The sequence below is a fragment of the Gobio gobio genome (assembly GCF_949357685.1).
Source record: "Gobio gobio genome assembly, chromosome: 20".
Classification (NCBI taxonomy): Eukaryota; Metazoa; Chordata; class Actinopteri; order Cypriniformes; family Gobionidae; genus Gobio; species Gobio gobio.
Window position 1 is genome coordinate 18,806,126 of NC_137113.1, and position 26,551 is coordinate 18,832,676.

General features: G+C 37.5%; 1 protein-coding gene across 2 annotated transcripts in view; it reads right to left on the minus strand.

Annotated features, from left to right (window-relative positions):
* Window positions 1–231: 231 nt before the first annotated feature.
* Window positions 232–26,551, minus strand: part of gabrz (gamma-aminobutyric acid type A receptor subunit zeta) — a 41,966-nt gene continuing 15,646 nt past the window's right edge. For both annotated transcript variants that reach the window (XM_079845603.1, XM_079845602.1), the window contains 8 exons: window positions 21,860–21,960; window positions 21,535–21,602; window positions 18,973–19,190; window positions 18,530–18,612; window positions 11,557–11,694; window positions 11,237–11,389; window positions 2,929–3,122; window positions 232–2,806 (listed from right to left, as the gene is read on the minus strand). In XM_079845603.1, the coding sequence (XP_079701729.1) occupies window positions 2,471–2,806; window positions 2,929–3,122; window positions 11,237–11,389; window positions 11,557–11,694; window positions 18,530–18,612; window positions 18,973–19,190; window positions 21,535–21,602; window positions 21,860–21,960 (1,291 nt within the window). In that variant the 3' untranslated portion in view covers window positions 232–2,470. The remainder of the gene's footprint in view (window positions 2,807–2,928; window positions 3,123–11,236; window positions 11,390–11,556; window positions 11,695–18,529; window positions 18,613–18,972; window positions 19,191–21,534; window positions 21,603–21,859; window positions 21,961–26,551) is intronic.

Here is a 26,551-nt window from a genome sequence, read left to right on the forward strand (position 1 = left end):
TCGTACTCAAGAAGAAAATGATTGAGACTGAGATTCTGCTGTGATGTCTATTTTGATCTGAGCCTTTCATAGTGAGGTTGAAGTCACAGCGCCACCATGTGGTTTGGTTTCATCAGGATATAAATAACGAATGAAATGCTGGTAAATGAAGTGGCAATAGTGGCAAGGAAGGTAAGCGGTCACATTTACTGGAAGGTGGAAAACAAATAAAATGACAAAGGCACAAATATTCAGATTTTAGTAAAAATATTTTATTACCCTAAACATTAACTTTACATGCATAGTGAGACATGAAGTATTGTACTACATCAAAATGAATAAATAAATATTTTAAAAACAAATCTACAAAAAATAAGTTTGAAACATTATTTTTGCCATTTGAGCAATTTTTAAACGTAACATTATTTTTTACACATTGACAGTGTTCATTTAATTTACATGCTGAAATCAAATTTGTCCAGTGAACATGGCATGTAATAATATATTATAGGTTATAAATACTGCAAAGAGTAAACAAATGGTTTGCTATTTTCATTTTCAAAAGGAAAATGCTAAAGACTGGATGTTAAAACGCCCGCTCTTTGGCATCAGGATCGGCACTGACAAACATACTAACCTAAAGGCAGTAATATGCAGTGACAGATGTATTGCCAAGTGTGTATTTCTGTATCGAGTTTGTTCTGGATTTAGATGAGGATAAAAATAAACGTAGAAAGCATTCAAAGAACTGGACTCACCAGTAAGGGGCAGAAGGATGCAAAGATGCCACTGCCATTAAAGGATTTTGTGGCAGGGCATTAAGTTTGCTAAATTTCACTACCATTATTATAATTTTTTTTTTGAACAGTACAGAGAAACTTGGCAGTTGCATATGTCATAATGTTAATAAATGTGTCCAGACATAGTGTGTACTGGTAAACAGAACAACTAAAATTTATTTTTTTAAAGAAATATTTTCTGTCTCGAAATATATTACTTTAAGCCCGTTTTAACTCTTTATTACATATGTCCAAATCTCTGAAAACAGATGCAGAACCGTCCATGCATGGAAAACATAGCAACATGGCCTGCTGTCGCTTTTAACAATTGTACGCAACTTTCATGCATTATTAAAATAACAGTATTAATAATACATATTATTTGGTGAACATCATGTGCCATGTTAAGCCAGTATACAAAAACAAAATTCTTATTGGCAAAGTAATATTGCCTTTGTAATTCAAAATCTCAGTGCAAAAGAATAACATAGAAATATTTATACAGCTTAATTTGAGCACAAAATATATTCACCTGTAAGAAGTATGACATTCACAGTAAAAGAAAGAAAAAGATCATACAAACCAGCAGTTCTCAATGATATATCAATAACAAAACATGTTGACAGTGGGAAAAAATGTGCATTGCAAACTATATTCAAATAATAGCAATTCAGACATCAACAACGCATACAAATCTGCCAAGAAATTGTGTAAACGTCAGTCTTAAATATGCCATTAGCATATGTACGCATCAATGTTTTGGTTTGCCATTTGTCCAAAATAGTCTGCTATAAAAAATAATGTAGTGCTGTTCTTAATGTCCCAACTTTAACTAGGTCAAAGAGGCTTAGATTGGGTAAAAGCATTTCATTAACAAAAAAGAAATAAATAATTAAATATACAGCAGAATAAATAAATAATCATGCAAAAAATACAGAATCATTAATAGGCTAATCAGAGCTTCTATCCCTAAGAGAATATTCCCTTGCAACTCACGCAGATAAATCGCCAGGAGAAAATGAGTAAAACCGATTCCTGTTTTGGCAGCTAATATCAAAGACATATGACTGCTGAATTTGCAAAAACATACAGTATATGCCCCAAAAACAATGTATAACTTGTGCTCATTTGAATTCAGATTGTGATTATGAACATTAGATACACATTAAATCTTTGGTCCAGTTACTTATTATTACTGTAGCTGTCAAACATGCTGATACGATTCAGTTCCTTTTATAAAATTAAAGTTCAGTTTCGTAAATTGCTTATGGTTCGTTACTTGTGTCAACAGTGATTCATAAATCATGCTTTTTGTGCTAAACGTCAATGTAATAATACGTACATTCAGGTCAATTTTAATTTCTTGTACGGACATCACAAAATCATACTGCAATTTACAGCTAGGCCGATTTTTGTTGTGGATTTGAGTGAACCTAAAGCTCCTCAGAAAATGAAGGCCACATATTCCTGACAAGGTGTAGACATGGTAGAAATCTGCATATATCTGTGCGGTCCAAACTCACTCAGATCCGGCATACCACAAGGAATGACACATACATGGGTGACATGGACAAAGTCAGTCATTATCAAGTGACATGAGTTGAACTGAAATGCATGCTGACATGTAAGAGTAAACCCTTAGGTAAACTGTGACACTAAAAGGGATGCACACTACACTACAAACCCCTCAACACACACCAACAGCGGGAGCTTTAGAAGTACAAGTAGTAGGTCCAATAGAGGAGGTTGATGAAGATGAAGGAGAGGGGGAAGCTCAGCCGGGAGTAGTTGTCGATGTAGTGCGGGTTCTCCACTTTGCAACAGTACAGACAGCGCGCGATACGACGTGTCATCGACATGCACTTGGTGCAGCGGGTCTGTGGCTGTGAGGAGTTGATCTCCTCCTTACTTTCACTGGGGGTGGGGTTGCTGACGCTGCCCATCCGGGTCAGCATCTCCTCTCGCTTACGGGCCCGCAAAGCATGGCTGCCAATGGAAGTGACGATGCCGTTCATCTCGTCCTCGCGCTCCTGCATTTCCTGGCCATACTGATGCAACAGTGAGACATAAATGCGTTTGATTTATTGTCATGACTATGGCATGGTGAAGATGATCTTAGTCATGGCCATTATGGTTACTTGGCAACGTTTATTAAGATAAAGGTTCTCACCATATATGCATTGGCAGCATTCGGCTGGTGTAACGTGCAGAAATGGGCAACTGCATATTCAATCAGTGCGCCAAAGATGAAGCTGAAGCAGATGCCCAGATACACATCGATGGCTTTAATGAAGCAGTTGGCATTGGGTAGAGAGGTGCGGGCCCCCATCATCAAGGTAGTCATAGTCAAGACTGTGGTCACTCCTACGAGTTAACGGCAAAAAGTATACTGAGAGACTTAAACATTAGGGAATCCCATACACTGTCAAAGTAAATGGTAATATGCATTTTTTTTTTAAAATCAACTTTCAAAAAAGTAAAAAGAAGCTTGAACAAAGACTTTTTTAGTAGGTGTGAACTTAACGAGAATACGCTAAAAATGCATTGTTGGCCTTACTATTTGTTACTTACTATTTGACCCTAGTATTTGTTCAAAACGTGTCCAAATGTTGTACAAAAATTGGTAAATGCTAATTTCTTTACATTTTACAGTCTGAAGCACATGTTTAAACACGCCAATTGGAGATTGGCTGAACGTGATGATGTAGCAATGTAGCACATACATTACTGGGATTACATGAAGAAACAGAAAAAAACCTGAGACTAAATCCAGAAGAACTGCGGCAACACGTCCAGGACGCTTGAAGAAACCTACCTGCAAAGCTACAGTACTGTAAAAATGCTGTAAAGTGAAGAGGCTTTCAAAAATAATGTCATAAATATATTTCATTTATCAATATTTGGTCTGACCATCCTTTGCGATTACAACAGCTTTTGTCCTAGGTATACTTGCACATAATTTAAGTAGCTTTGGAGGTACAGTAGGTTTCTTTCTTAAGTTTAGATCTTACTTCGAGTTTAGATCTAATGGCATTTTTCTTCTCTTCATGCCACTCTAAACTCAACTTGGCCACAGCACGAGTAACAACCTTGAGCAGTTCCTCGAACGCGACACTTGATTGAGAGGACTGCTCTGCTGACGCACCTGACCCGCCTGTCTGTCTGCATCCAACTCCTCGGAATCAGATGCAGACAGTTCATTATTCTGGTCTGAAGAAATTGTGGAGTAAGCTTCAGGATCCAGAATGAGGTTGGTGGAGAGGGCGAGAAAAAGGACTTGATCAGCCGTCTCCCGCTTCTCATCTGACAACTCTACCTGCAAACCCCATGACCGAAGTCGCCAAGCGGCTTTGGCCGCTGCGGGACCCAATAAGCCATTGGGTGTAAGAGCTTGACTCTAATCGGAATGAGCCAAGAGGCAGGGGCGTAAATCACGGGGGGGACGGGGGGGACAGGACCCCCCCAATCTGAGGGCTGTCCCCCCCTGAAAACCATGCTGAGTATTGTAAATAATATAATGATATATACTTAAAATAAATGTGTAAGTAGTAAAACAATACAAACGCAAACGGGACACAAAAAAAATGCGTTTTAAGTTTAGAAACATTTTGAGTCCCCCCTCCCCCTTACCCCACAGTGGTTTGATCCACCGCGCACCTCACCTAACGTTACCCATAGAACGTAGATAAAGTACCACACAAGTTTGGGGAGATAACAAAGCTCTTCAGACAGCAGTTGTGAAACTCCAGTAAGCTGTTTTATTCACTTTAAACATCAGATGAAGTGATTATTTTCTCTTTAATACAGATTAGGCAAAACACTGTTAACATCACTTGCCCACTGCGGCACTGCCCCGGGCCACCGTCGTTTTAATTTTTATAGTAATAAAATCATTTGACACAACTATTACAAACTGAACGTGTCTGCTCAATACAGCACGAGCCGAACGGGCAAACAGCTGACAGACAAGATGATCGCGGAAGATTTGGTTTCAAAGCGAAATGTAAAAGCGCCTATTTAAGGGAGTGTGTCATTGTACTGTTTTGTAGTTGTGTTTTTCATTACGAATAATTGGCTAATGAACCCAAAATACAAGCAACCCGCCCCCGAATTGGCGCTCATTCTAAACCTAAAGGTTTTGCTCAATAAGAAGTGGCAGATCAGAGGGCTTGCTGCAGCTGAATATCTAAAGTTCTGAATATCATATAAAATACTTTGTGGAGGACGCAAGATAATTTAATATTTATAATATGACTGCGTGGTGAACCTTAATCGTATTTAAACAACTATCACTTTGTGTTGTTGGTCAGATAAAATGAAAGAGAAAAGAAAAATAGACATTACATCATTTTTCAGTGCACCAAAACGCCAAGTAGCCTAAGTACGAAATGTTTTTTGTTTTTTGTGGTACACATATCCTTCCCAGCGGGCAATTGATGTCAAAACGACGTCAAATTGACATCAAACATTGACGTCAAAAAACAGGTCAAAAATGCAAATCAAATTGATGTCAAAAACTTGATGTCAATTTGACATCCACACATTGATGTCTTCCGGACCACCAAAATAATGACACAAAAGTAATAATGTAAGAACAATTTATTCATCAGGCTTATATGTAAAAAATACTATTGCATTTTGGTACATACAATACAGGATTTTGTATCTAGAAACAATATAAAGCAAATTAAAATAGCATGGAAAAAGATGATTGATGTAGATAAATGTACACCTAATCTGAATCTGAACACAGATCAATCGCTGTCCATTCCCCCATATCTGTCGGGAGCAGATATAGTTCTTCATATGATTTGTTTATATCAGCCTCTGAAGATGCTGGGCTTGACTGCTGTACAGCACCTGAATGAAGATGGAGCAAATATTGTATTACTCGTTTCACAGCATTTAAAGCATTAATACGATTTTCAGCAACCATCACTTGTTTATCATTTACTCACAAAGTAATTTAAACTCTCTAAAGCTAGTGTTATACTTTCTGTGTTGTGCTGCCATTCTAATAATAAAAGACTTTAACTACAGTAGGCTATCTTTAGCAATCTTTACAGTAGGCTGATCTTTAGCAAACTGTGTGCTGGTTTGTTTTAGCCTATTTATTATTTATTCCACGGTAAGAACACCATAGTCTTGTGATCTATGGATGAAGAATTTCTAAAAAAGGAAATGATGATGACAAGGATATTAAACCGAGCTGAAAGGTACGGTGTGCTTTAGCGCCCCAAATACTATGGTGCGTGTCCACTGGTGTGGAGCAGAGCGAGTGTTTTCATTTAATTCCTATAGAAGCTGAGCTTCACGCTCACACGTGAGGGAGAAGCTCAGCTTCCAAATGAACATGAAAATGAAAACGCTCACTCTGCTCCACACCAGTGGACACACATGCCTAGTCATAGTTTTCAGTCACATGACTGTTGCGAGCCCTGGAGGGCAGCTCCTGCTGCACTATTTCAGTCACTAAAAACAGCAGGACGTTTTTAAAACGCTTAAAGGGTTAGTTCACCCAAAAATGAAAATTCTGTCATTAATTACTCACCCTCATGTCGTTCGACACCCGTCAGACCTCCGTTCATATTCGGAACACAAATGAAGATATTTTAGTGTAAAGCTGATGCTGAGAAAGGCTTCAGATAGGCCTCCATTGGCATTCAGTACATTTACACTCACAAGACCCATAAAAGGCACTAAAAACGTCGTTACAAAGTCCATCTCACCACAGTGACGACAATAGTTTTTGTGCGCAAAAAAAAAATCAAAATAACACCTTTATCCAAATTGTTCTTTCCTTCCGTGTATGCCTCCACGACGCATGCGCGAGAATATGACGCAGATCCGGCGTTCGGACACATGACCCAGAAGCGATTTGTTTACAAGCAGAGGAAGACGCGCGTGTCTAAGCTGTTGGATTCTACATTGATCGTGCTTTAGGTCTTGGCGTAGTTCTCAAAATGGGACTAAAGTGAGCATTTCATGGATTCCCTAACGCTGGCGCCACGTCATATTCTTGCGCATGCGTCGTGGAGGCACACACGGAAGGGAAGAACAAGCTGGATAAAGGTGTTATTTAGATTTTTTTTTGCGCACAAAAACTATTGTCGTCACTGTGGTGAGATGGACTTTGTAACGACGTTTTAAGTGCCTTTTATGCGTCCTGGGAGTGTAAGTGTACTGAATGCCAATGGAGGCCTGTCTGAAGCCTTTCTCAGCATCAGCTTTACACTAAAATATCTTCATTTGTGTTCCGAATATGAACGGAGGTCTGACGGGTGTCGAACGACATGAGGGTGAGTAATTAATGACAGAATTTTCATTTTTGGGTGAACTAACCCTTTAACATGAAACACACTATAGGGTGAGTTGCACCAACATTCAATTAAATGGTTAGTTCACCCAAAAATGTAAATTCTGTCATTAATTACTTACCCTCATGTTGTTCGACACCCGTTAGACCTTGGTTCATCTTCAGACACATTAAAATATTTTAGTTGAAATCCGATGGCTGAGAAAGGCCTCCATTGGCAGCAATGACATTTCCTCTCTCAAGACCCATAAAAGGTACTTAAGACGTTGTTAAAAAGTCCTTCTCACTGCAGTGGTTCTACAATAATTTAATGAAGCGTTCTTGTGTCCCGTCTGGGCCTCTGACGTGAACGCGAGAATATGACGTAGAGCCGAAAGCGAGGAGCTTTGTTTACAAGCAGAGGAAGACTCGCCGTATCTAAGCTGCTGAATTCTACATTGATTGTGCTTTAGGTCTTGGCTTAGTGCTCAAATGGTGCTAAAGTGTGCATTTCCTGGATGCCCGAACGCCGGCTCTACGTCATATTCTCGTCCATGCGTCATGGTGCTTAGTGTATGGAGGCCTTTCTGAGCCATCGGATTTCAACAAAAATCCGTTGTTCATCTTAATTCGTGTTCCGAAGATGAACAAAGGTCTTAGTGGACTAATGTAGCATTAGATTTCTATTTTGAATAAATGTTGTTGAATAAAAAAAAAAAATCTATATTAAGCAGCACAACTGTTTCCATTATTAATAATAACTGAGCAGCAAATCATTCGAATGATTTCTGAAGGATCATGTGACACTGACAACTGGAGTAATGATGCTGAAAATACAGCTTTGATCACAGGAATACATTACGCTTAAAAATATATTCAAATAGAAAACAGCTGTTTTAATATTCTTTCACAATGTTATTGTCTTTACTGTACTTTTAATCAAATACATGCAGTCTTGGTGGGCATTAGATACTTTTTTCAAAGATATACAACACCAACACCAAACTTTTGAACGTGTATGTTTGAGGTTTCACTTACTAGTCACATGGTTCATAGCACCTTAAGAGATGTTCAATAGGAGATCCACTCCAACTCTGCTACGGTGCAGGGCTTCAACCTGGAAAGCATCAACATAAACAATTTATCACAGAGCAAACAATATTTAGTATACAATGCCAGGTGTATTAAAAGGAAAGAAGCTACAGCAGAGGTGAAATGTGAGAAAGGTAAAAAAAAAAAGATCTTTCTCAGAAAAGAGAAAGATTAATACAGAACATATTTCTGTTATTCTTAGGGTATCAGAATTTATGTTTTTAGTTACTTAAGTTATTCATTTAATATTGTTCATACAGCGTCACTTATATTTGGATGTCAAAGCCTTCTAAAATAAATTAAATAAAACATTTAATATGAGAAAATAAAGAGAAGATAGATGTATGTGATAGGTGAAAAATATTGTTAAAATGGATATGAGATTAATTAACTTCTTCAGTTCACCTGTGTTTCCTACTTCTCTGTCAGCAGCTTCCTTCAGACATGTTGGGATCTTGATAGCTTCCCTCTGTTGTAGAGGGGTTATTTTGTCCTTCCTGAAATCACAGAACATTTTTTTTCAATATTTTAACCAGTTTCAGCCAATTTTCGCGATCGCATTTTTTTCTGTGTAAGTGATGTCATCGATTAACATTTAACGTTACTGTAATTAGCCAACTTCTAATGACCCATTCAATTGGCAGCAAAACCTTTACAAAAACTATCAAAACCTGTCATCTACCATAAATATTTGATTAAAAGTCCAAACTTTTATAAACAAGAGCTTACGTTAACGTTAACTTACCTGTTCTGAGACGGTTGAGATGCTAATGAACTTCGAAGACACTAAAGTTACATTTCTATAAAGTAAATATTCAACAGAAGCGTCAATTACACGTAAGAAAAGGGTCAGGAACAGTTGTGTGTATTATTTGTGTAACTTTTACAGACTAAACTCACCTGAAAGCAGTGAAAACAAAAGCGACAGAGGGAGCTTTGCAGCTTGTCGGTTGGTTGTCAGCTGTTGCTTGCTGCGCCGTTTCCATGGCAACTCTGCGCGCTCCAGTGTTTGAAATCGAGTTGAATGTTCAACGCGCACGCCCATTAAAACACGTCAAAGTCACGCAGCATTTACAATAAGCATTTATAATTAACGCATTACATTTTGCTGCAAAATGCCACTCCTCCACGTGAAAGTGGGACAATTGTGGCACTTTTATCATTTAAGATTTTTTTTATTGTTGTTTTTGCAAACACGATTTTGAAACATTGATTCATGTAAAATATGTTACAAATCCAACACAGTTCGAAAGGAAATGCCAAATGGATGCGTTTCGAGGCCTCAGTTAAGAAAAAATACTTAAACTTAAAGAAAAATAATTACTAAATATTGATGTCAATGTGATGTCAAAATGACATCAATTTGATATCTAAAACATGACATTGATTTGATGTAAATTGAACGTCAAAAATTTTGGCCAACATGTCCATAAAATTAATTTTAGTGCGGGATTAACTTCCGATTTTCACCCAATTAACACTGGAAGAAATTGCTGTCCAAACTGAATTTAAAATGGTGTGTACAGTATATTGGTCAAGTCTTGACTCATATTTGACGTCAAATTGACATCAAGGTGCCCGCTGGGTTATAAGAAACGATTTTGGCTGTATTATTTGTGTCCCCTTCAAAATTTGCTCTTGAGAAATTTCATGTTTATTGTCCCCCCCAACTGTTAGATGAAATTTACGCCCCTGCCAAGAGGGATTGGAGCTTGCAGATGTTAAACCGATCACAATGAATGCAGTCAGGAGGACTGATCTTGCATGCTCCTCACCCAAACACATCACACACATTTTGATTTTGTGTGAGTCATCCGCCGTTATAAAGCGTGGGCACAGCATCACACATCTCCTGAAACTTTTGCCTGAAATGTTTTTACTAACTCCTGTCTTAGACACACAATGTCACACATACGGACAGTTTGCAAGTAAACACGCGCTCACACATGCGGCTTCTGAAGACAAAGAAGCTGGCGACACGCTTGCATGGCATATATTTATGGTTTCAGTGACATAATACATCATCACGATCAGCAAATCGCTGATTGGCTTGTGTAAACATGTGCTTCAGACACAGGCTCATATGAAGCATTCCAGAAACAAGCTATTATTAGACAGTGTTGCATAAGTTGTTTCTGTGAAAAAGCAAATCCAGATCCACTGAATTAGCTATGTCATTAGAGTAAAAGATTATGTGATCTGAAAGTATTAATATAAGAACTGTTCTTTTGCTAAGTGGTCACAAAAAGGGTGTCCACAAGACAAATGAAACAAGTACAACAAAACAATATCAACAACACTAACTAAAGATAATACTTTACCACCTTTGATTCTCCATTACAACTTTACATGTTCCTGTCAGTCCCAATCAGAATTTGGACTAAACCACTTGATTCATATGGATTATTTTTACAATCTCTTATGAACTTTTTGAAGCATCAAAGTGGTAGTTACGTAGGCTGTCAACAGAGGGACAGAAAGCTCTCAGATTTTATAAAAAAAAAATCTTAATTTGTGTTCCGAAGATGAACGAAGGTCTTATGGGTTTGGAACGACATGAGGGTGAGTAAATTATTACAGAGTTTTCACTTTCGGAGGAACTAACCCTTTAAATGACAATTTGCCACCCTATCAATCTGTACTTTGAGGACTTTGAGGTCGGTAAGGGTTTTAAATGTTTTTGTTCAGTAAAAACAGTCATATTAAATTCAGTAAAACAGTAAAATTGTGAAGTATAATTACAATTTAAAATAATTTTCTATTTGAATATATACATTTTTTTTTTTTTTTTATGAGAAGGGACACAGCGGTGTAGAATAAAGGTAAAATATGTGAAAAATCTTTTTTTTTTTTTTAACTAAGCATGAACCCATGCACCACATAATCACAATCAAGCCTTCTAAAAAAGCTGATCAACCACCCCTTTAACTGTCACTTAACTGTACAGTACAAAACATCTTTAAATGGTAGTGTGAAGGAACTCTGTTGGCATTCGTGCCATTCGTTAGGTCATGTTGCTGAATGCTGAAGAGGTGTTGATATATTTTGATGATCATATGTTAATTTGGTAATGATTGCTTTACGTTCCTACCTATGCAGATGCGAGCAGGTACTGAAGACTGACTGATCCAAAATGAGACCCAGGACAGAACCACCAGAGCACTGGAAGGAACATACGTCTCCAGAATGAAATATAAGATGCTCCGCTTGAGTTTGAAGTGGAAGATCAACTTTGGGTAGTTACCTGTTATGGTATTAGTAAATAAAAGAGAAAATAAAAACATCAATAAGTCTTCAAAATATCAGTCAGTGTGTGTGTGTGTGTGTGTTTGTGTGTGTGTGTGTGTGTGTGTGTGTGTGTGTGTGTGTGTGTGTGTGTGTGTGTGTGTGTGTGTGTGTGTGTAGACATACCAGTCTCATAAACGGCTTCAGATTCAGAGGTGTAGTGATCCTCAAGAGTGTACTGAGCCAGCTGTAAATGATCAAGACCGCTAACTGATTGGTTTCCTCTTGTCCAATAGAAAACAACATCTTTCACGTTATATCCCCCTGAGGAGAACATAATATAAATTGAAGAGCCAATTATCACTACACAAAATAAGTAATTCCAATGCTGAGAGCAACTATATTTCCATAAAATTACACTTATAGAGCAGTAAGAAAGCATTCAATTACCACTGATTTTATATGCAGTGCTTCTAGAGCACTATGCTATAATACAGGCATTAGCATAAATTCAATAATTTTCAACAGAGCTGTTCAGTCATTTGTAGGCCAAACTGAAATGCTAATTCACCATGGGTTCCCTAAGTATTTTCCAAACAGTTGTCTGACTCACCCAAGATAATAAATAATAAGCCTAATTAGGGATAGTAAATATCCATATCCAAAAGCACAAACTTAAAATATACAAACCGTTTTAAACAAGTTGTAATTACTATATACAGTATATTCAGTTTGTCAAAATAAAAAAAGGTAATATATATATATATATATATATATATATATATATATATATATATATATATATATATATATATATATATATATATATATATATATATATATATATATATATATATATATATATATATACACACTCACCTAAAGGATTATTAGGAACACCATACTAATACTGTGTTTGACCCCCTTTCGCCTTCAGAACTCTACGTGGCATTGATTCAACAAGGTGCTGAAAGCATTCTTTAGAAATGTTGGCCCATATTGATAGGATAGCATCTTGCAGTTGATGGAGATTTGTGGGATGCACATCCAGGGCACGAAGCTCCCGTTCCACCACATCCCAAAGATGCTCTATTGGGTTGAGATCTGGTGACTGTGGGGGCCATTTTAGTACAGTGAACTCATTGTCATGTTCAAGAAACCAATTTGAAATGATTCAAGCTTTATGACATGGTGCATTATCCTGCTGGAAGTAGCCATCAGAGGATGGGTACATAGTGGTCATAAAGGGATGGACATGGTCAGAAACAATGCTCAGGTAGGCTGTGGCATTTAAACAATGCCCAATTGGCACTAAGGGGCCTAAAGTGTGCCAAGAAAACATCCCCCACACCATTACACCACCACCACCAGCCTGCACAGTGGTAACAAGGCATGATGGATCCATGTTCTCATTCTGTTTACGCCAAATTCTGACTCTACCATCTGAATGTCTCAACAGAAATCGAGACTCATCAGACCAGGCAACATTTTTCCAGTCTTCAACTGTCCAATTTTGGTGAGCTTGTGCAAATTGTAGCCTCTTTTTCCTATTTGTAGTGGAGATGAGTGGCACCCGGTGGGGTCTTCTGCTGTTGTAGCCCATCCGCCTCAAGGTTGTGCGTGTTGTGGCTTCACAAATGCTTTGCTGCATACCTCGGTTGTAACGAGTGGTTATTTCAGTCAAAGTTGGCCCAGTATATCAGTCCAATATATCAGTCGGCCCATTCTCCTCTGACCTCTAGCATCAACAAGGCATTTTCGCCCACAGGACTGCCGCACTCTGGATGTTTTTCCCTTTTCACACCATTCTTTGTAAACCCTAGAAATGGTTGTGCGTAAAATCCCAGTAACTGAGCAGATTGTGAAATACTCAGACCGGCCCGTCTGGCACCAACAACCATGCCACGCTCAAAATTGCTTAAATCACCTTTCTTTCCCATTCTGACATTCAGTTTGGAGTTCAGGAGATTGTCTTGACCAGGACCACACCCCTAAATGCATTGAAGCAACTGCCATGTGATTGGTTGATTAGATAATTGCATTAATGAGAAATTGAACAGGTGTTCCTAATAATCCTTTAGGTGAGTGTACATATATATACAGCTCTGAAAAAAATTAAGAGACCGCTGCAATTTTTTCTTAAATCAGCATCTCTACATGAATGGCAGCCATTCCATTCCAGTGTCTGTTGAATTTCAACACAGGCCCAAATCTTATTTAATGAGCAAAAGTATTAAAAAAACACTGCTGTGGTCATCACTATCCTCTTGCAATAGAACCATCTGGATGGCAAAGAACAGTGCTAATAGTACCTCAAAAGTAATTGGAATAAAACAAAAAACTATTGACCATGCCAAAAGAGGCGAAAACGACTCTCCACTGACCGAAATGACCGCCAACTCATTCGAATGTCACTCAACAACCGTAGGATGACATCAAGTGACATACAAAAAGAATGGCAAACGGCAGCTGGGGTGAAGTGCACGGCGAGGACGGTTCGAAACAGGCTCCAAGGGGCAAGGCTGAAGTCATGCAAAGCTAGAAAAAAGCCCTTCATCAATGCGTTAAAGAAGAGCCAGGCTAAGATTTGCAAGATACCATATGCATTGGACTGTAGAGGACTAGAGTAAGGTCATCATGTCTGATGAGCCCAATTTTCAGCTTTGTCCAACATCTGGTCGTCTAATGGTTAGACGGAGACCTGGAGAGGCCTACAAGCCACAGTGACTCGCACCCACTGTGAAATTTGGTGGAGGATCGGTGATGATCTGGGGGTGCTTCAGCAAGGCTGGAATCGGGCTGATTTGTCTTTGTGAAGGATGCATGAATTAAGCCGCATACAAGGTTGTCCTGGAAGAAATCTTGCTTCCTTCTGCTCTGACAATGTTCCCCAACTCTGAGGATTGATTTTTCCAGCAGGACAATGCTCCATACCACACAGCCAGGTCAATCAAGGTGTGGATGGAGGACCACCAGATCAAGACCCTGTCATGGCCAGCCCAATCTCCAGACCTGAACCCCATTGAAAACCTCTGGAATGTGATCAAGAGGAAGATGGATGGTCACAAGCCATCAAACAAAGCCGAGCTGCATTCATTTTTGCACCAGGAGTGGCATAAAGTCACCCAACATCAATGTGAAAGACTGGTGGAGAGCTGGAGACGCATGAAAGCTGTGATTCAAATTCAGGGTTATACCACCAAATATTGATTTCTGAACTCTTCCTAAGTTTAAACATTAGTATTGTGTTGTTTAAAAATGAATATGAACTTATTTTCTTTCCATTATTCGGGGTCTGACAACACTGCATCTTTTTTGTTATTTTGACCAGTTGTCATTTTCGGCAAATAAATGCTCTAAATGAAAATATTTTTATTTGGAATTTGGGGAAAAATGTCAGTAGTTTATAGAATAAAACAAAAATGCAAATTTTACCTTAACACATACCTATAAATAGTAAAACCAGAGAAACTGATAATTTTACAGTGGTCTCTTAATTGTTTCCAGAGCTGTATATATATATTTTTCTGTTGCAATACATAATCTACACCTCAAGATGGCACTGTGTCATGCAAAGTTTAGTGTGCAAGAGAGTTAGAGCATAAAACATTGTGAAATATGTTGCCCTGATTCCATCCAGTCATAAAAAAATAAGCATACTGATCTGTGAAGGAGCTGTCACTGTTGTTTTATAGCTTATGTTGATAATTCAAAGACACCATACAATCTAAATTGACAGTTCTTATTTTGTATGGAAAATTGCAGTATTTATTATAAATGATTTATTTGAGCACATCTTAAAAAAAAAAAAAAGTAAGTTCCTGTGCACTCGTAATCTTTAATCAAAATAACTTCCCCTCCCTCCTGCAGTGACATCTTGTCTCTTCTCTCTAATGATGTGTTTACTGGCACGAGGGCGGGACAACCTGTCACTCACACGAGATCACAGCAATAGCAAACCACAATCATCAAATCATTTCCAGATGGACAAAATCAAGTAACTCCCTACATTTTTTCGTGTTTAGGAATAAGTTTTACTCTGATATAATGGGAAGGAAAAGACTAATGAAACTTTAGATTTTAAAGAATGATATTACTGTGATCAACTATAAATTAACATTCCTGTCTAAGCTGGTTTATGCCTTTGGTTTGGTGATGGTATAGATGGCTCAATTTATCTCCTTAAGGTGAGTAACCATTCTCGTCCTAAATGTTTGGTTAAAAACAAATAGCCCATATATCTCTCAGTATGGAACATAAAATAACCTCTGGTCCTACTTGCGGGTACGCGCAAACAAGGAAGCTAAAGACCACAGTCTCTAGCGCCAGTCGCTAGTGCGCCTCTTGAGGCCAGGGGAGTGAAGTTTACTCACACAGCTCTTACTTGCTGTCCTCCGTTACATGAGCATATGGAAGATCCTATATGCAGATTAATTTTTTACAACTTAAAGGATATTTATGGTGTGTACACCTGGAGCATCTATCATTAGTGAAATTAATAATTCACAAGAGTTTCACTAATTTAAAAAGGTTTGAAACATGCATGTACCTTAAAGGGTTAGACACTCTTATGCCTGCCACACAGCATATGTGTACCAAATGAAAGCACTCTGTAGTGCTGATTAAGGAAGAGACTAAGAAGCATTGTAAGGTCAACTCATAACACCGAAAATTCACTGATTGGGTCTCATTCCCTAGCTATTGCGTACACATTTATTTGCAAGTAGAACCTGTGTGTGGGTCCGGGTAAACCCTACATTGTGGGGACCAAATAGAATATACAGTTTGTACATTATAAAAAGCATTATGTCTATGGAACGTCCTGATAAAACATGGAAACATTTGTTACAGTGTAATTATACTATTATAAGTACTGAGTAATATTTATTAATTGCATGTACTTACTATAGGGTTAGGGTTAGGATTAGGGTTTGATTTATGGTTAGTTACTTGTAATTATGCAATTTACTATATTATTTACTATATGTTATTTCACAAAAATATTAAGTAGTACAACCATTTTTTTAACAACAATTATAAGAAAGGTTTCTTGAGGACCAAATGAGCATATTAGAATGATTTCTGATGGATCATGTGACACTGAACAATGGAGAAATGATGCTGAAAATTCAGCTTTGCCATCACAGGAATCAATTACATTTTTAAAATATATTCAAATTTTGATTGAATAAATGCTGTCATGGTGAGCATAAGTGTGCATTCGTTCAAAAACATTAAAAAATCCTATTGACATCATACAAATTATTTACATGTCAAATGTGTATAAATTATATTAATGTAAAAATATAAATCCAATATATACCCAACCCTACAATGAGTCTTTCTTATTTCAGAATAACAAAAATTATTCGTTAAATTATGGTGATATTCATCTGGTATGGTTCTGCATAAAAATGTGTTAATGTCAAGTCTAGGCATATACACTCACCTAAAGGATTATTAGGAACACCTGTTCAATTTCTCATTAATGCAATTATCTAATCAACCAACACCATGGCAGTTGCTTCAATGCATTTAGGGGTGTGGTCCTGGTCAAGACAATCTCCTGAACTCCAAACTGAATGTCAGAATGGGAAAGAAAGGTGATTTAAGCAATTTTGAGCGTGACATGGTTGTTGGTGCCAGACGGGCCGGTCTGAGTATTTCACAATCTGCTCAGTTACTGGGATTTTCACGCACAACCATTTCTAGGGTTTACAAAGAATGGTGTGAAAAGGGAAAAACATCCAGTGTGCGGCAGTCCTGTGGGCGAAAATGCCTTGTTGATGCTAGAGGTCAGAGGAGAATGGGCCGACTGATTCAAGCTGATAGAAGAGCAACTTTGACTGAAATAACCACTCGCTACAACCGAGGTATGCAGCAAAGCATTTGTGAAGCCGCAACACGCACAACCTTTAGGCGGATGGGCTACAACAGCAGAAGACCCCACCGGCTACCACTCATCTCCACTACAAATAGGAAAAAGAGGCTACAATTTGCACAAACTCACCAAAATTGGACAGTTGAAGACTGGAAAAATGTTGTCTGGTCTGATGAGTCTCGATTTCTGTTGAGACATTCAGATGGTAGAGTCAGAATTTGGCGTAAACAGAATGAGAACATGGATCCATCATGCCTTGTTACCAGTGTCTAGGCTGGTGGTGGTGGTGTAATGGTGTGGGGGATGTTTTCTTGGCACACTTTAGGCCCCTTAGTGCCAATTGGGCATTGTTTAAATGCCACGGCCTACCTGAGCATTGTTTCTGACCATGTCCATCCCTTTATGGAATCCGTCCCTATTGTTACTGCGTAACAACCTGTAATAAACCTTGCACATTATACTTCTTTATATATACATATTATATATTTTATGTTAACCACTTATTTTTAAGTCTACAGTTTATCTCACTTATCATATCCACATATTTTTTTTTATTTTTTTTTTATCTTATTTCCTATTTTTATCTTTTACTTGATTTATTTATAATTCTACTTATGTTAATACTTTTTATTCTAATTTTATTCTATTTCTATTTAATTTCTTGTAACTGTTATTTGCACTGTCCATGGAGCGGACCTGTTTACATTTCACTGCCAGTTGTATATTGTGTATATAACTGTGTATGTGACAAATAAAACTCTTGAATCTTGAATCTTGAATCTTGAATTATGACCACCATGTACCCATCCTCTGATGGCTACTTCCAGCAGGATAATGCACCATGTCACAAAGCTTGAATCATTTCAAATTGGTTTCTTGAACATGACAATGAGTTCACTGTACTAAAATGGCCCCCACAGTCACCAGATCTCAACCCAATAGAGCATCTTTGGGATGTGGTGAAACGGGAGCTTTGTACCCTGGATGTGCATCCCACAAATCTCCATCAACTGCAAGATGCTATCCTATCAATATGGGCCAACATTTCTAAAGAATGCTTTCAGCACCTTGTTGAATCAATGCCAAATAGAGTTATGAAGGCGAAAGGGGGTCAAACACAGTATTAGTGTGGTGTTCCTAATAATCCTTTAGGTGAGCGTATAAACACTGTATATTGTGAACACTTACACAATTACTAGTGAACGAAACCCAATGAGTTGTATATTATCTAAAATCTGGCTACGGTTTCAAGAGAAATAGGAATTATTTGAGGCCTACAGCTTTCAAGTTGAAGCATGCACGTCTGCCTGTCCATGGGATATTTGGTTAGATCCATACTGCAGGCCACTGTGGTGGTAATTCTGGAGAAACAGAGGTAAAAAAAAAAAGAGAGTGACATAAATGAGAGAATGTTGTTGCTTATATAACACTGGAAATCAGCTCACTGTCTGTGAATGCTACTTTCAAGTTTAATTTTTGATGCCAGCTGCCCATCTGTACACGTCCCCTGCCACCGCCTCTATTCTTACCCAGTTTTCCACTATTGTGAACTCTTCCACTGGCCTATATTTATCCCTACCTCTTTCTAGTTGTCTTCTCATGCCCCATTCCCTCTATCAACCTTCCAGCCAGTCCTTTAACAGTAAGCCCATTCCCCAACTATCATAAGACCCCAGTAGCACCTGACTAAAGAACAGATCCTGTGAATGACACCTCACTACCTCAGGGCATACAGCACAGTTCCGTTGGGGAAAATCCGGATCAGTCTGTTTTCGACAGTGATGTCATGCAGGAAGGATTTCTTGGAATCCACAATGAACGTATCAGGGACCCAAAGGAGTTCTACAAGTCTCCCATCCAGACTCAAGCTCTTATTGCCATCGAAACACAAGCGTTCATCCGTCCAGCGCTGACGAAGAAAGATGGTGGCAGTGTAATCCTGGAGAGGTTGAACAGAGAGTCTTAATTCAGCTGTGTGCACGACAAGCTTAGATTTACATCACACACTCAGCTCTTATACAACTCTGTCCAAAGATCAAAGAGGCTCTCTGAAATATGGGCCATGATGTGACTCATTTTTTTTCTAGATCTATTGAAATTTAAATGCCACATTAAAATGCAGTTCATAGAGACAATGCCTCTAACACACTTCTTCTATGATCATTCAAAATTCATTTAGCTGTTTATTATATGCTCTCTCAATTATATGTTCTCTCAAGTGTATTTAAAGCATAAGGGAAATATGTTATTATTTTTACTTGTTTTACCGGAAATCAATAGATGAGAAAATATATTCTCATTTCATACTGACTTTTATTGTTTTGTATTGTTCTCTTTTCCAAAATGTCATATGCATTTTTTAAATATTTAAGCAACATTACTAAAAATAACTTGGCACTTGCATTATGAACTATTTTTCTCCTTTTAATCATCTCAAATGTATTTATTTGTTATTGACCCCATATGCTTTTATTTTAGTTATGCTTTTGAAGAATTTACAGATAAATGTTTATAATATTATTTTACAATATAATATTATAATCTGAGTTCTGTCATGACTCTCATGGTGCGTTCACACGGGACGCGAATGAAGCGTTTTGCGCGAGTGATTTACATGTAAAGTCAATGCAAAGACACGAATAGACAGTCGGCGGCGCGAATGACGCGATTCGCGCGAATGACACGACGCGAGTTGAAAAATCTGAACTTTGGTGAATATTCACGCCGCGTTAACAAGGTATAAGGTATAATAAGCTATACATGAAATAAAGCAAACAATTCAGTCAAACATTCAAAGTCAGTGCTAGCAGGCTACAACGGTAACGTAAAGTTAAATAGCCTAAAAATAAAAAAGTAATGAAACTTCACTTTGCCCTCAGCCTAAATGATTTGCCAGGGAACAAAAAATAGATCCATGAGACCAAAGATCGCCCTTTACATATACAGAAGAGGAATAATAGCTCGAGACACCACAGAGACATCAGAGCCAGCCGCAAATGTCAGAAGGACTAGCCGAGGATAGGCTGCTCTCGCCGGGGTTAACGAGCAGGGAGCGCCGCTGATCGCCTGGATCTCACAACTCCGAAAACGGCAGATAAAATGTTCAAATAGGCACTTTTTTTAATAAATAAGCCACAGATTTGAGCTTTAAACAAATACATTATCGCCTGAAAAAGTCTTAAAACTACGTTTTGTCACACATTAACAGTAGAATTTTAACAAAAAAGACGTGTAAGCACAGCCCATGTCAGCCATTTCTCAACGAGACGAACCGCCTGGCAGAAGCCCCTCCCATGACGCGTTTGTTGTGAAGGGAATGTCACGCACGAATGAAGCTAATTTCACGCGCAAATGAAGCGAGTAAACTCAAAATGTTAAAGCATCCAACTTCAAGCGAATAGCACGATTGATATGCATCATTCGCGTCCGGTGTGAACGAACCCTCAGAGTTTTTGACATGGTAAAGGCTGATTTATACTTCTGCGCTGAACCTACGCCGCTGTGTTTGGTCTGCTAGAACCCCTCCGTCAGGTAAAAAAATAAATAAATCTGTGATAGCATTGCATTTCCTCATGCGCATTTCCGGATTATAAATGATCTGTTCTTTGATATTTAACAACTCAAGCTGCAACAAAAGTCGCTGTCGATTTGCCGCTATCACTTAACGTACACAACAAGCTGCCTCTTCTTCATATTTTTGATATTGTGGGTTACACCATCAACATGCCAGTGGACTCTGCCTACTAGAGGTTTGCATGTGTAGTTGCATGTCGACTAGGACAAAGGCGCAAATGAAAACCGACACGAAGCCTACAGCGTCCGATGCAGAAGTATAAATCACCCTTAATGGATATGACAATGTTAATATGTTTTGTCTTTTGGTCAGAATATCTGCTGTGCTGCTGCTGCTACTGTTATTGCTGTTGCTGTTGAAGTATGGGACTTGCAACAGCCAATACATATGCAACATGCTGCTGTGAGCAAGTAAGACAAGAGCATACATGAATTGCCCAATGCAGATCTATACAGGTGGAGCTGGGGAAGGTGGAGGGTTTCTGAAAGTATGCTGCAAACTGCTGGTTTTTGAAAGTATTTAAAAAGCTGAGCAGCAAATGTACTGGCTATTAATACAGCATGGAACCAATCAGCTGTGCCCTATATAGAATAATGTGATTGCAAGCACTATCAACTTACGACATCTACAGTTTCATGACATAACTTTGTATTTGTCTTAGTAATTTAGAGATATATTTGGATGTTTGTGGTTTGTAAGAGTATCATACCATGTTGATTTCTGATATGGTGTCTATGCTGGCGATATCCAGACTCATGCCTACAGTAACAGGGCCATCTGAAGAAAAAAAGAACAACACGCACTAAATTTACTAAAGTGACAACACTACTAACAGAGGAAGACAGCAGAAAAGGGTTCTTAATTTACATGCGTTACAAGAGTGGACCGCATCAACTCAAGCCTGAAGCGTTTCCGCTTAATTTAAATTTGTTTTAATTGCAGTTGTTGATGATGATAGGGCTTTAAGAGAAGATAAAAAATCCACTTATGCAAGATAATAGTTTGTGTAAATGTAAAAGCTTTGTTCGCCGTACTGCCAAAGAATGGCCTAAGGTATTTGTTGTATCCCTTCATCAGTTTCTGAATGGTGGGCGGTAAAATCTCCTCCGTGCTGGCGACAGTGCCATCCATGATCCTGTAAAAGCAGCAGAACACAAAACACACACACATTATAGAGTACTGCACTACGCCACAAATCAGTGCAGAAAAACAGAAAACCAATGTTACTTCCACCGAGCCAAGGCATGTTTTGTTCATGTGGACTTAATTGGCAATAACTTATGACCTAGATTTGAAAATACTGGGTATTTTTAGGTTTCATCTGTTCTCTCATTAAAGCACTGCTGCCGACTGCGGCGCGTGCGATTTGAACGTCCTCAGTGATGGTAGAAGCGACTGTGTTCTTTCCCGCAGAGTGAAGTCTCTGCTTCTACAGTGTAAAGGACCTGTGAGCTTCAGATATTATTCAGCTTCAGGGTAACAACCCCAAAGAGCACAGCAGCACATGTAGGAAATACTTCAAGAGATGTCTGAAGAAAAAAAACTTGCCTGGTTGACACTACACAATATACTCATAAATATTCTAGAATGGAGAGAAACAAGTGTGGGCCAAGCACAGCAGGAGGACAGAGGTACACATGGATTTTCACTGCTTCTCAATGCAGCAGATCTCTTCCGTCTCTTCTGCTCTTTCAGACATTGCCCTATACAATATTCTTCTTTTTATTCAATAAATACATACAGTGAGGTCTAAACGTCTAAGACCACATTGAAAATCTGGTATTCAAGATCTAGTTTTAACCTGGAAATAAACAGAGGTTTTAGGGATGTTAAAACAATCAGAACAACAAAACATTATGATGTAAAAATACATAGGAAATGTATTTCCTAGGAAATACATGGGAAAATCATAGGATATGAGTGCAGCTGTCATAATATGGACAGATCAAATACTAAGACTTTCTGAAATTCATGTTAATTTTGCACACAATACACAAGTCAATTACCGTTTTTGGGGTCAGTATTTTTTTTTTTCTCTATTCAACAAAAATAGATTAAATTGATCAAAAGTGACAGGTAATATGTTTATGTTACAAAATATTTATATTTAAAATAAATGCTGTTCTTGTAAACTTTCCATTCATCAAAGAATCCTGAAAAAAAATTATCACAGTTTCCACAAAAATATTAAACAGCACAACTGTTTTCAACATTGATAATAATAATAGGTTTCTTTAGCACCAAATCAGCGTATTACAATGATTTATGAAGGATCGTGTGACACTGAAGACTAGAGTAATGACAAATTACATTTTAAAGTTACTGAAAATTACATTTTAAAGTATATTAAAATGGAAAACATAATTAAATTGAACAATTTCACAGTTTTACTGTATTTTTGATCAAATGCAGCAGTAGTGGTCACAAGAGTCTTTGTTCAAAAAACATAAAATAATCTTACTGACCCCCAATTATTGAACAGTAGTATAATTTGTTGCAAAACAAAAAACAAAAAAGGATTTTCAGGGAAATTCAGACTTTTGGACCCCAATTCTAATTAATAAAAAATGAGGTATAACTCAAATAGCAGCACTCATCTGAAACTTTCGCAGTCACCATGTTGTCAAGTATGAGGCATTTTTGTCCATTTTTGAATATCACCCATTTGATTTACAGAATTATGCATGCTAAAGTGCAAACACTTACAGTATATGAAGGAGAAAGACAGAGAACGGCTGGGAAAGATCAAACGAGAGGAAGTGAGACAGATGGTGAGAGAGAGTTTGGAAGACAGACGGAGAGCTTCAGGTCACTGACATGATGTCTCTATTATTACTCTCATTAAACTGTTACTAAAATAAAATAAAAAATTGAAGTGAACCATGCCTTTATATTAGTCCCTATAAACACATGGAAGACTGTTCAAAACATTCTTCACCTCTTTGATCACATTCTGCATCACTGCACACTTAGCAGAAAAAGGCTCTTGCTTTCTACATGATGTATTGCTACACTCTAAAAAAAAAGGCTCGTAATCATAGGGGAACCTTTTTTAGTGCTATATAGCACCAATTTTGGTGCTTCAGTGGTTCTTCAGAGGTGCTATATAGCACCTTAGTCAAAGAACCGGTGAAGAACCTCTGAAGAACCGCTGAAGAACCTCTGAAGAACCGCTGAAGAACCACTGAAGCACCAAAATTGGTGCTATATAGCACTAAAAAAGGTTCCCCTATGATTACGAGCCAAGAACCATTTTTGGTGCAATATAGAACCTTTTTTTTTTAGAGTGATTTTCACTGGTAAGTACAACTAGTGTTTCAGAACATTTGTTTTTAAGTATGTTCCATGAAGTTTGTCTCTACATGCTTCAAACAAGTTGAAGTTTTCAATTTTCAAAGTAAAAATAAGGCATTTGCACAGAAAAACAGTCTCTGTGGTGTTAGCAAAACTCTCTTTGTTTGAGCATTACGACACAGCAACATTTTCTTAACCAATGATATGACTTTGGGGGCGGGGTTATCAGACAGTCTGACCAATGGCAAACAGTCATTATTTGTGTATTTATGTTTGTGACACCAGTGGCACAGAAATTACACACTTCAGCTTTAATCGACCATCCTAGTTAAAAAAAAAAAATTCAGGATAGCATCTTTACCTTTAGGGGCTCAATAATCCTATAACTAAAGAACAATTTATTCTGTCATGCCTGAAAAACAAGTAATGAAGGTCAAATAAGAAATCGCCATCCCTTATGAAAAAGAAGGATACTTCAAGTTCATACGTAAAGTTCAACTATATTTTATATATACTTTATGTAGTAACTGTATATTAATATACACTACTGGCAAGTGTACTGTTTAAATACTGCTAACTAAATTGGCCCACTTTTTAGTATATAAAAGTATATGTTGTGTATTATAAGTAAACAGTAGTAAACTGCACAACTAGTTCACAACTACATTTCTCATTTGTACTGCATCTGTACTACAATTGTATACTTAATATATTAAATATATTATATATATAATCGTTATATCTTAATATTTGTAGAATTTTTGTTTTGTTTATGACTACACTTTGAAGTGTACTCTCAGTACACTACTAGTTTAGTAGCTTTATAATGCAAGTATACTTAAGTTTTCTTTAAGTGAACATAATGCCATACATATAGTTTACTATTTATACAGTTTTATGCAAAGGTTTGGGCTCCCCTGATAATTATCATAATTTCAGTTTATAATCTGCAGGGCTTTCGAAGCAACAACTTTATTTGTATATAATTTATACCTTATGAAAACAGTAACATTTCAGTTCTGAAATAACATTTATTGAACCAACAGAAACAATGCAGTTTGAGTTTTGAACCATTCTTCCTTGCAAAATGTCTCCAGTTCAGTCAGGTTTTTGTTGGTTTCCAACTGTGGACACTCGCTTCAAATCATTCCATAGATTTTCAATGATATTCAAGTCTGGGGACTGGGATGGCCATTCTACAACACTGTATCTGTGTCTGTGCATGAATTCCTTGGTAGATTTGGAGCAATGCTTTGGATCATTGTCCTGCTGAAACAACCAACCCCGGCGTAACTTCAACCTCTTGACTGATTCTTGAACATTGTTCTTAAGAATCTGCTGATACTGGATAGAATCCATGCGACCCTCAACTTTGACAAGGTTTCCAGTACCTGTGCTTGCCACACAGCCCCACTCAGTTAGGAATATATCTGTTTTCTTTATAAATCAATATTTTCAATATGTAAAACTATGTGAAAACGTATTTAATAGGCTACTCAATCAAAAGATTAAACACAGCTATACAAGCCAAGTATACTTAGAATACTTAATTATATCGATCTAAAGATTGGGTACATGTATAGTCCAAATATATTGTCAGTATAAGTCAAATAGGCCTACTAAAGTGCCATTTTAAGTATATTTAAGTATAAGTATATCAAAAGTAAACTGAAAGTATACTTTCTTATTTTTAAGTTTAAAAGAAGTATACTAATAGCACACTTGAATAAACTTATTTTTTCGATATCATCAAAGCAATGCCATTTGTGTTGTTTTATCTTATCACACACATACAAAAACTGTGTATTTAAAATGAAACCAATGTTTTCTAAAGTGGAATTGACTAACCAAAAAGCGTGAACATTTGCCAGACTTGCTGCCCCCTTCAGGCTGAAGTCCAGTCATGTGTGAAGGGATGCTGGTTTATTGGTCTGTGAATGCTGAGTTTTTCTCTGCTAATAGTGGCAGTTGATAAGCATCCATCATAACCCTCACAGGCATCTAACACCACATTGACACATTCTTTTGTTACATGCTTTGACTCTTTATGTCATGCTGCGGTCAGGGCTAATAGATAAAAATGTGCAGTAAGGAAAAGTCATTTACATCTTCACTTTTCTCATTATTAAAATAATGCCAACATTCATCAAAATAAAGCCTATATTTACATTTATTCATTTAGAAGATGCCTTTATCCAAAGCGACTTACAATTAAAATATGAAATGACACGTTATGAATGGTCAAATGAGATATGAATATGAAACCGCATTAGCAAAAGATTTTACTTAAAGGGTTAGTTCACCCAAAATGAAAATTCTGTCATTAATTACTTACCCTCATGTCGTTCCACACCCGTAAGACCTCCGTTCATCTTCGGAACAGAAATGAAGATATTTTAGTTGAAATCTGATGGTTCTGAAAGGCCTCCATT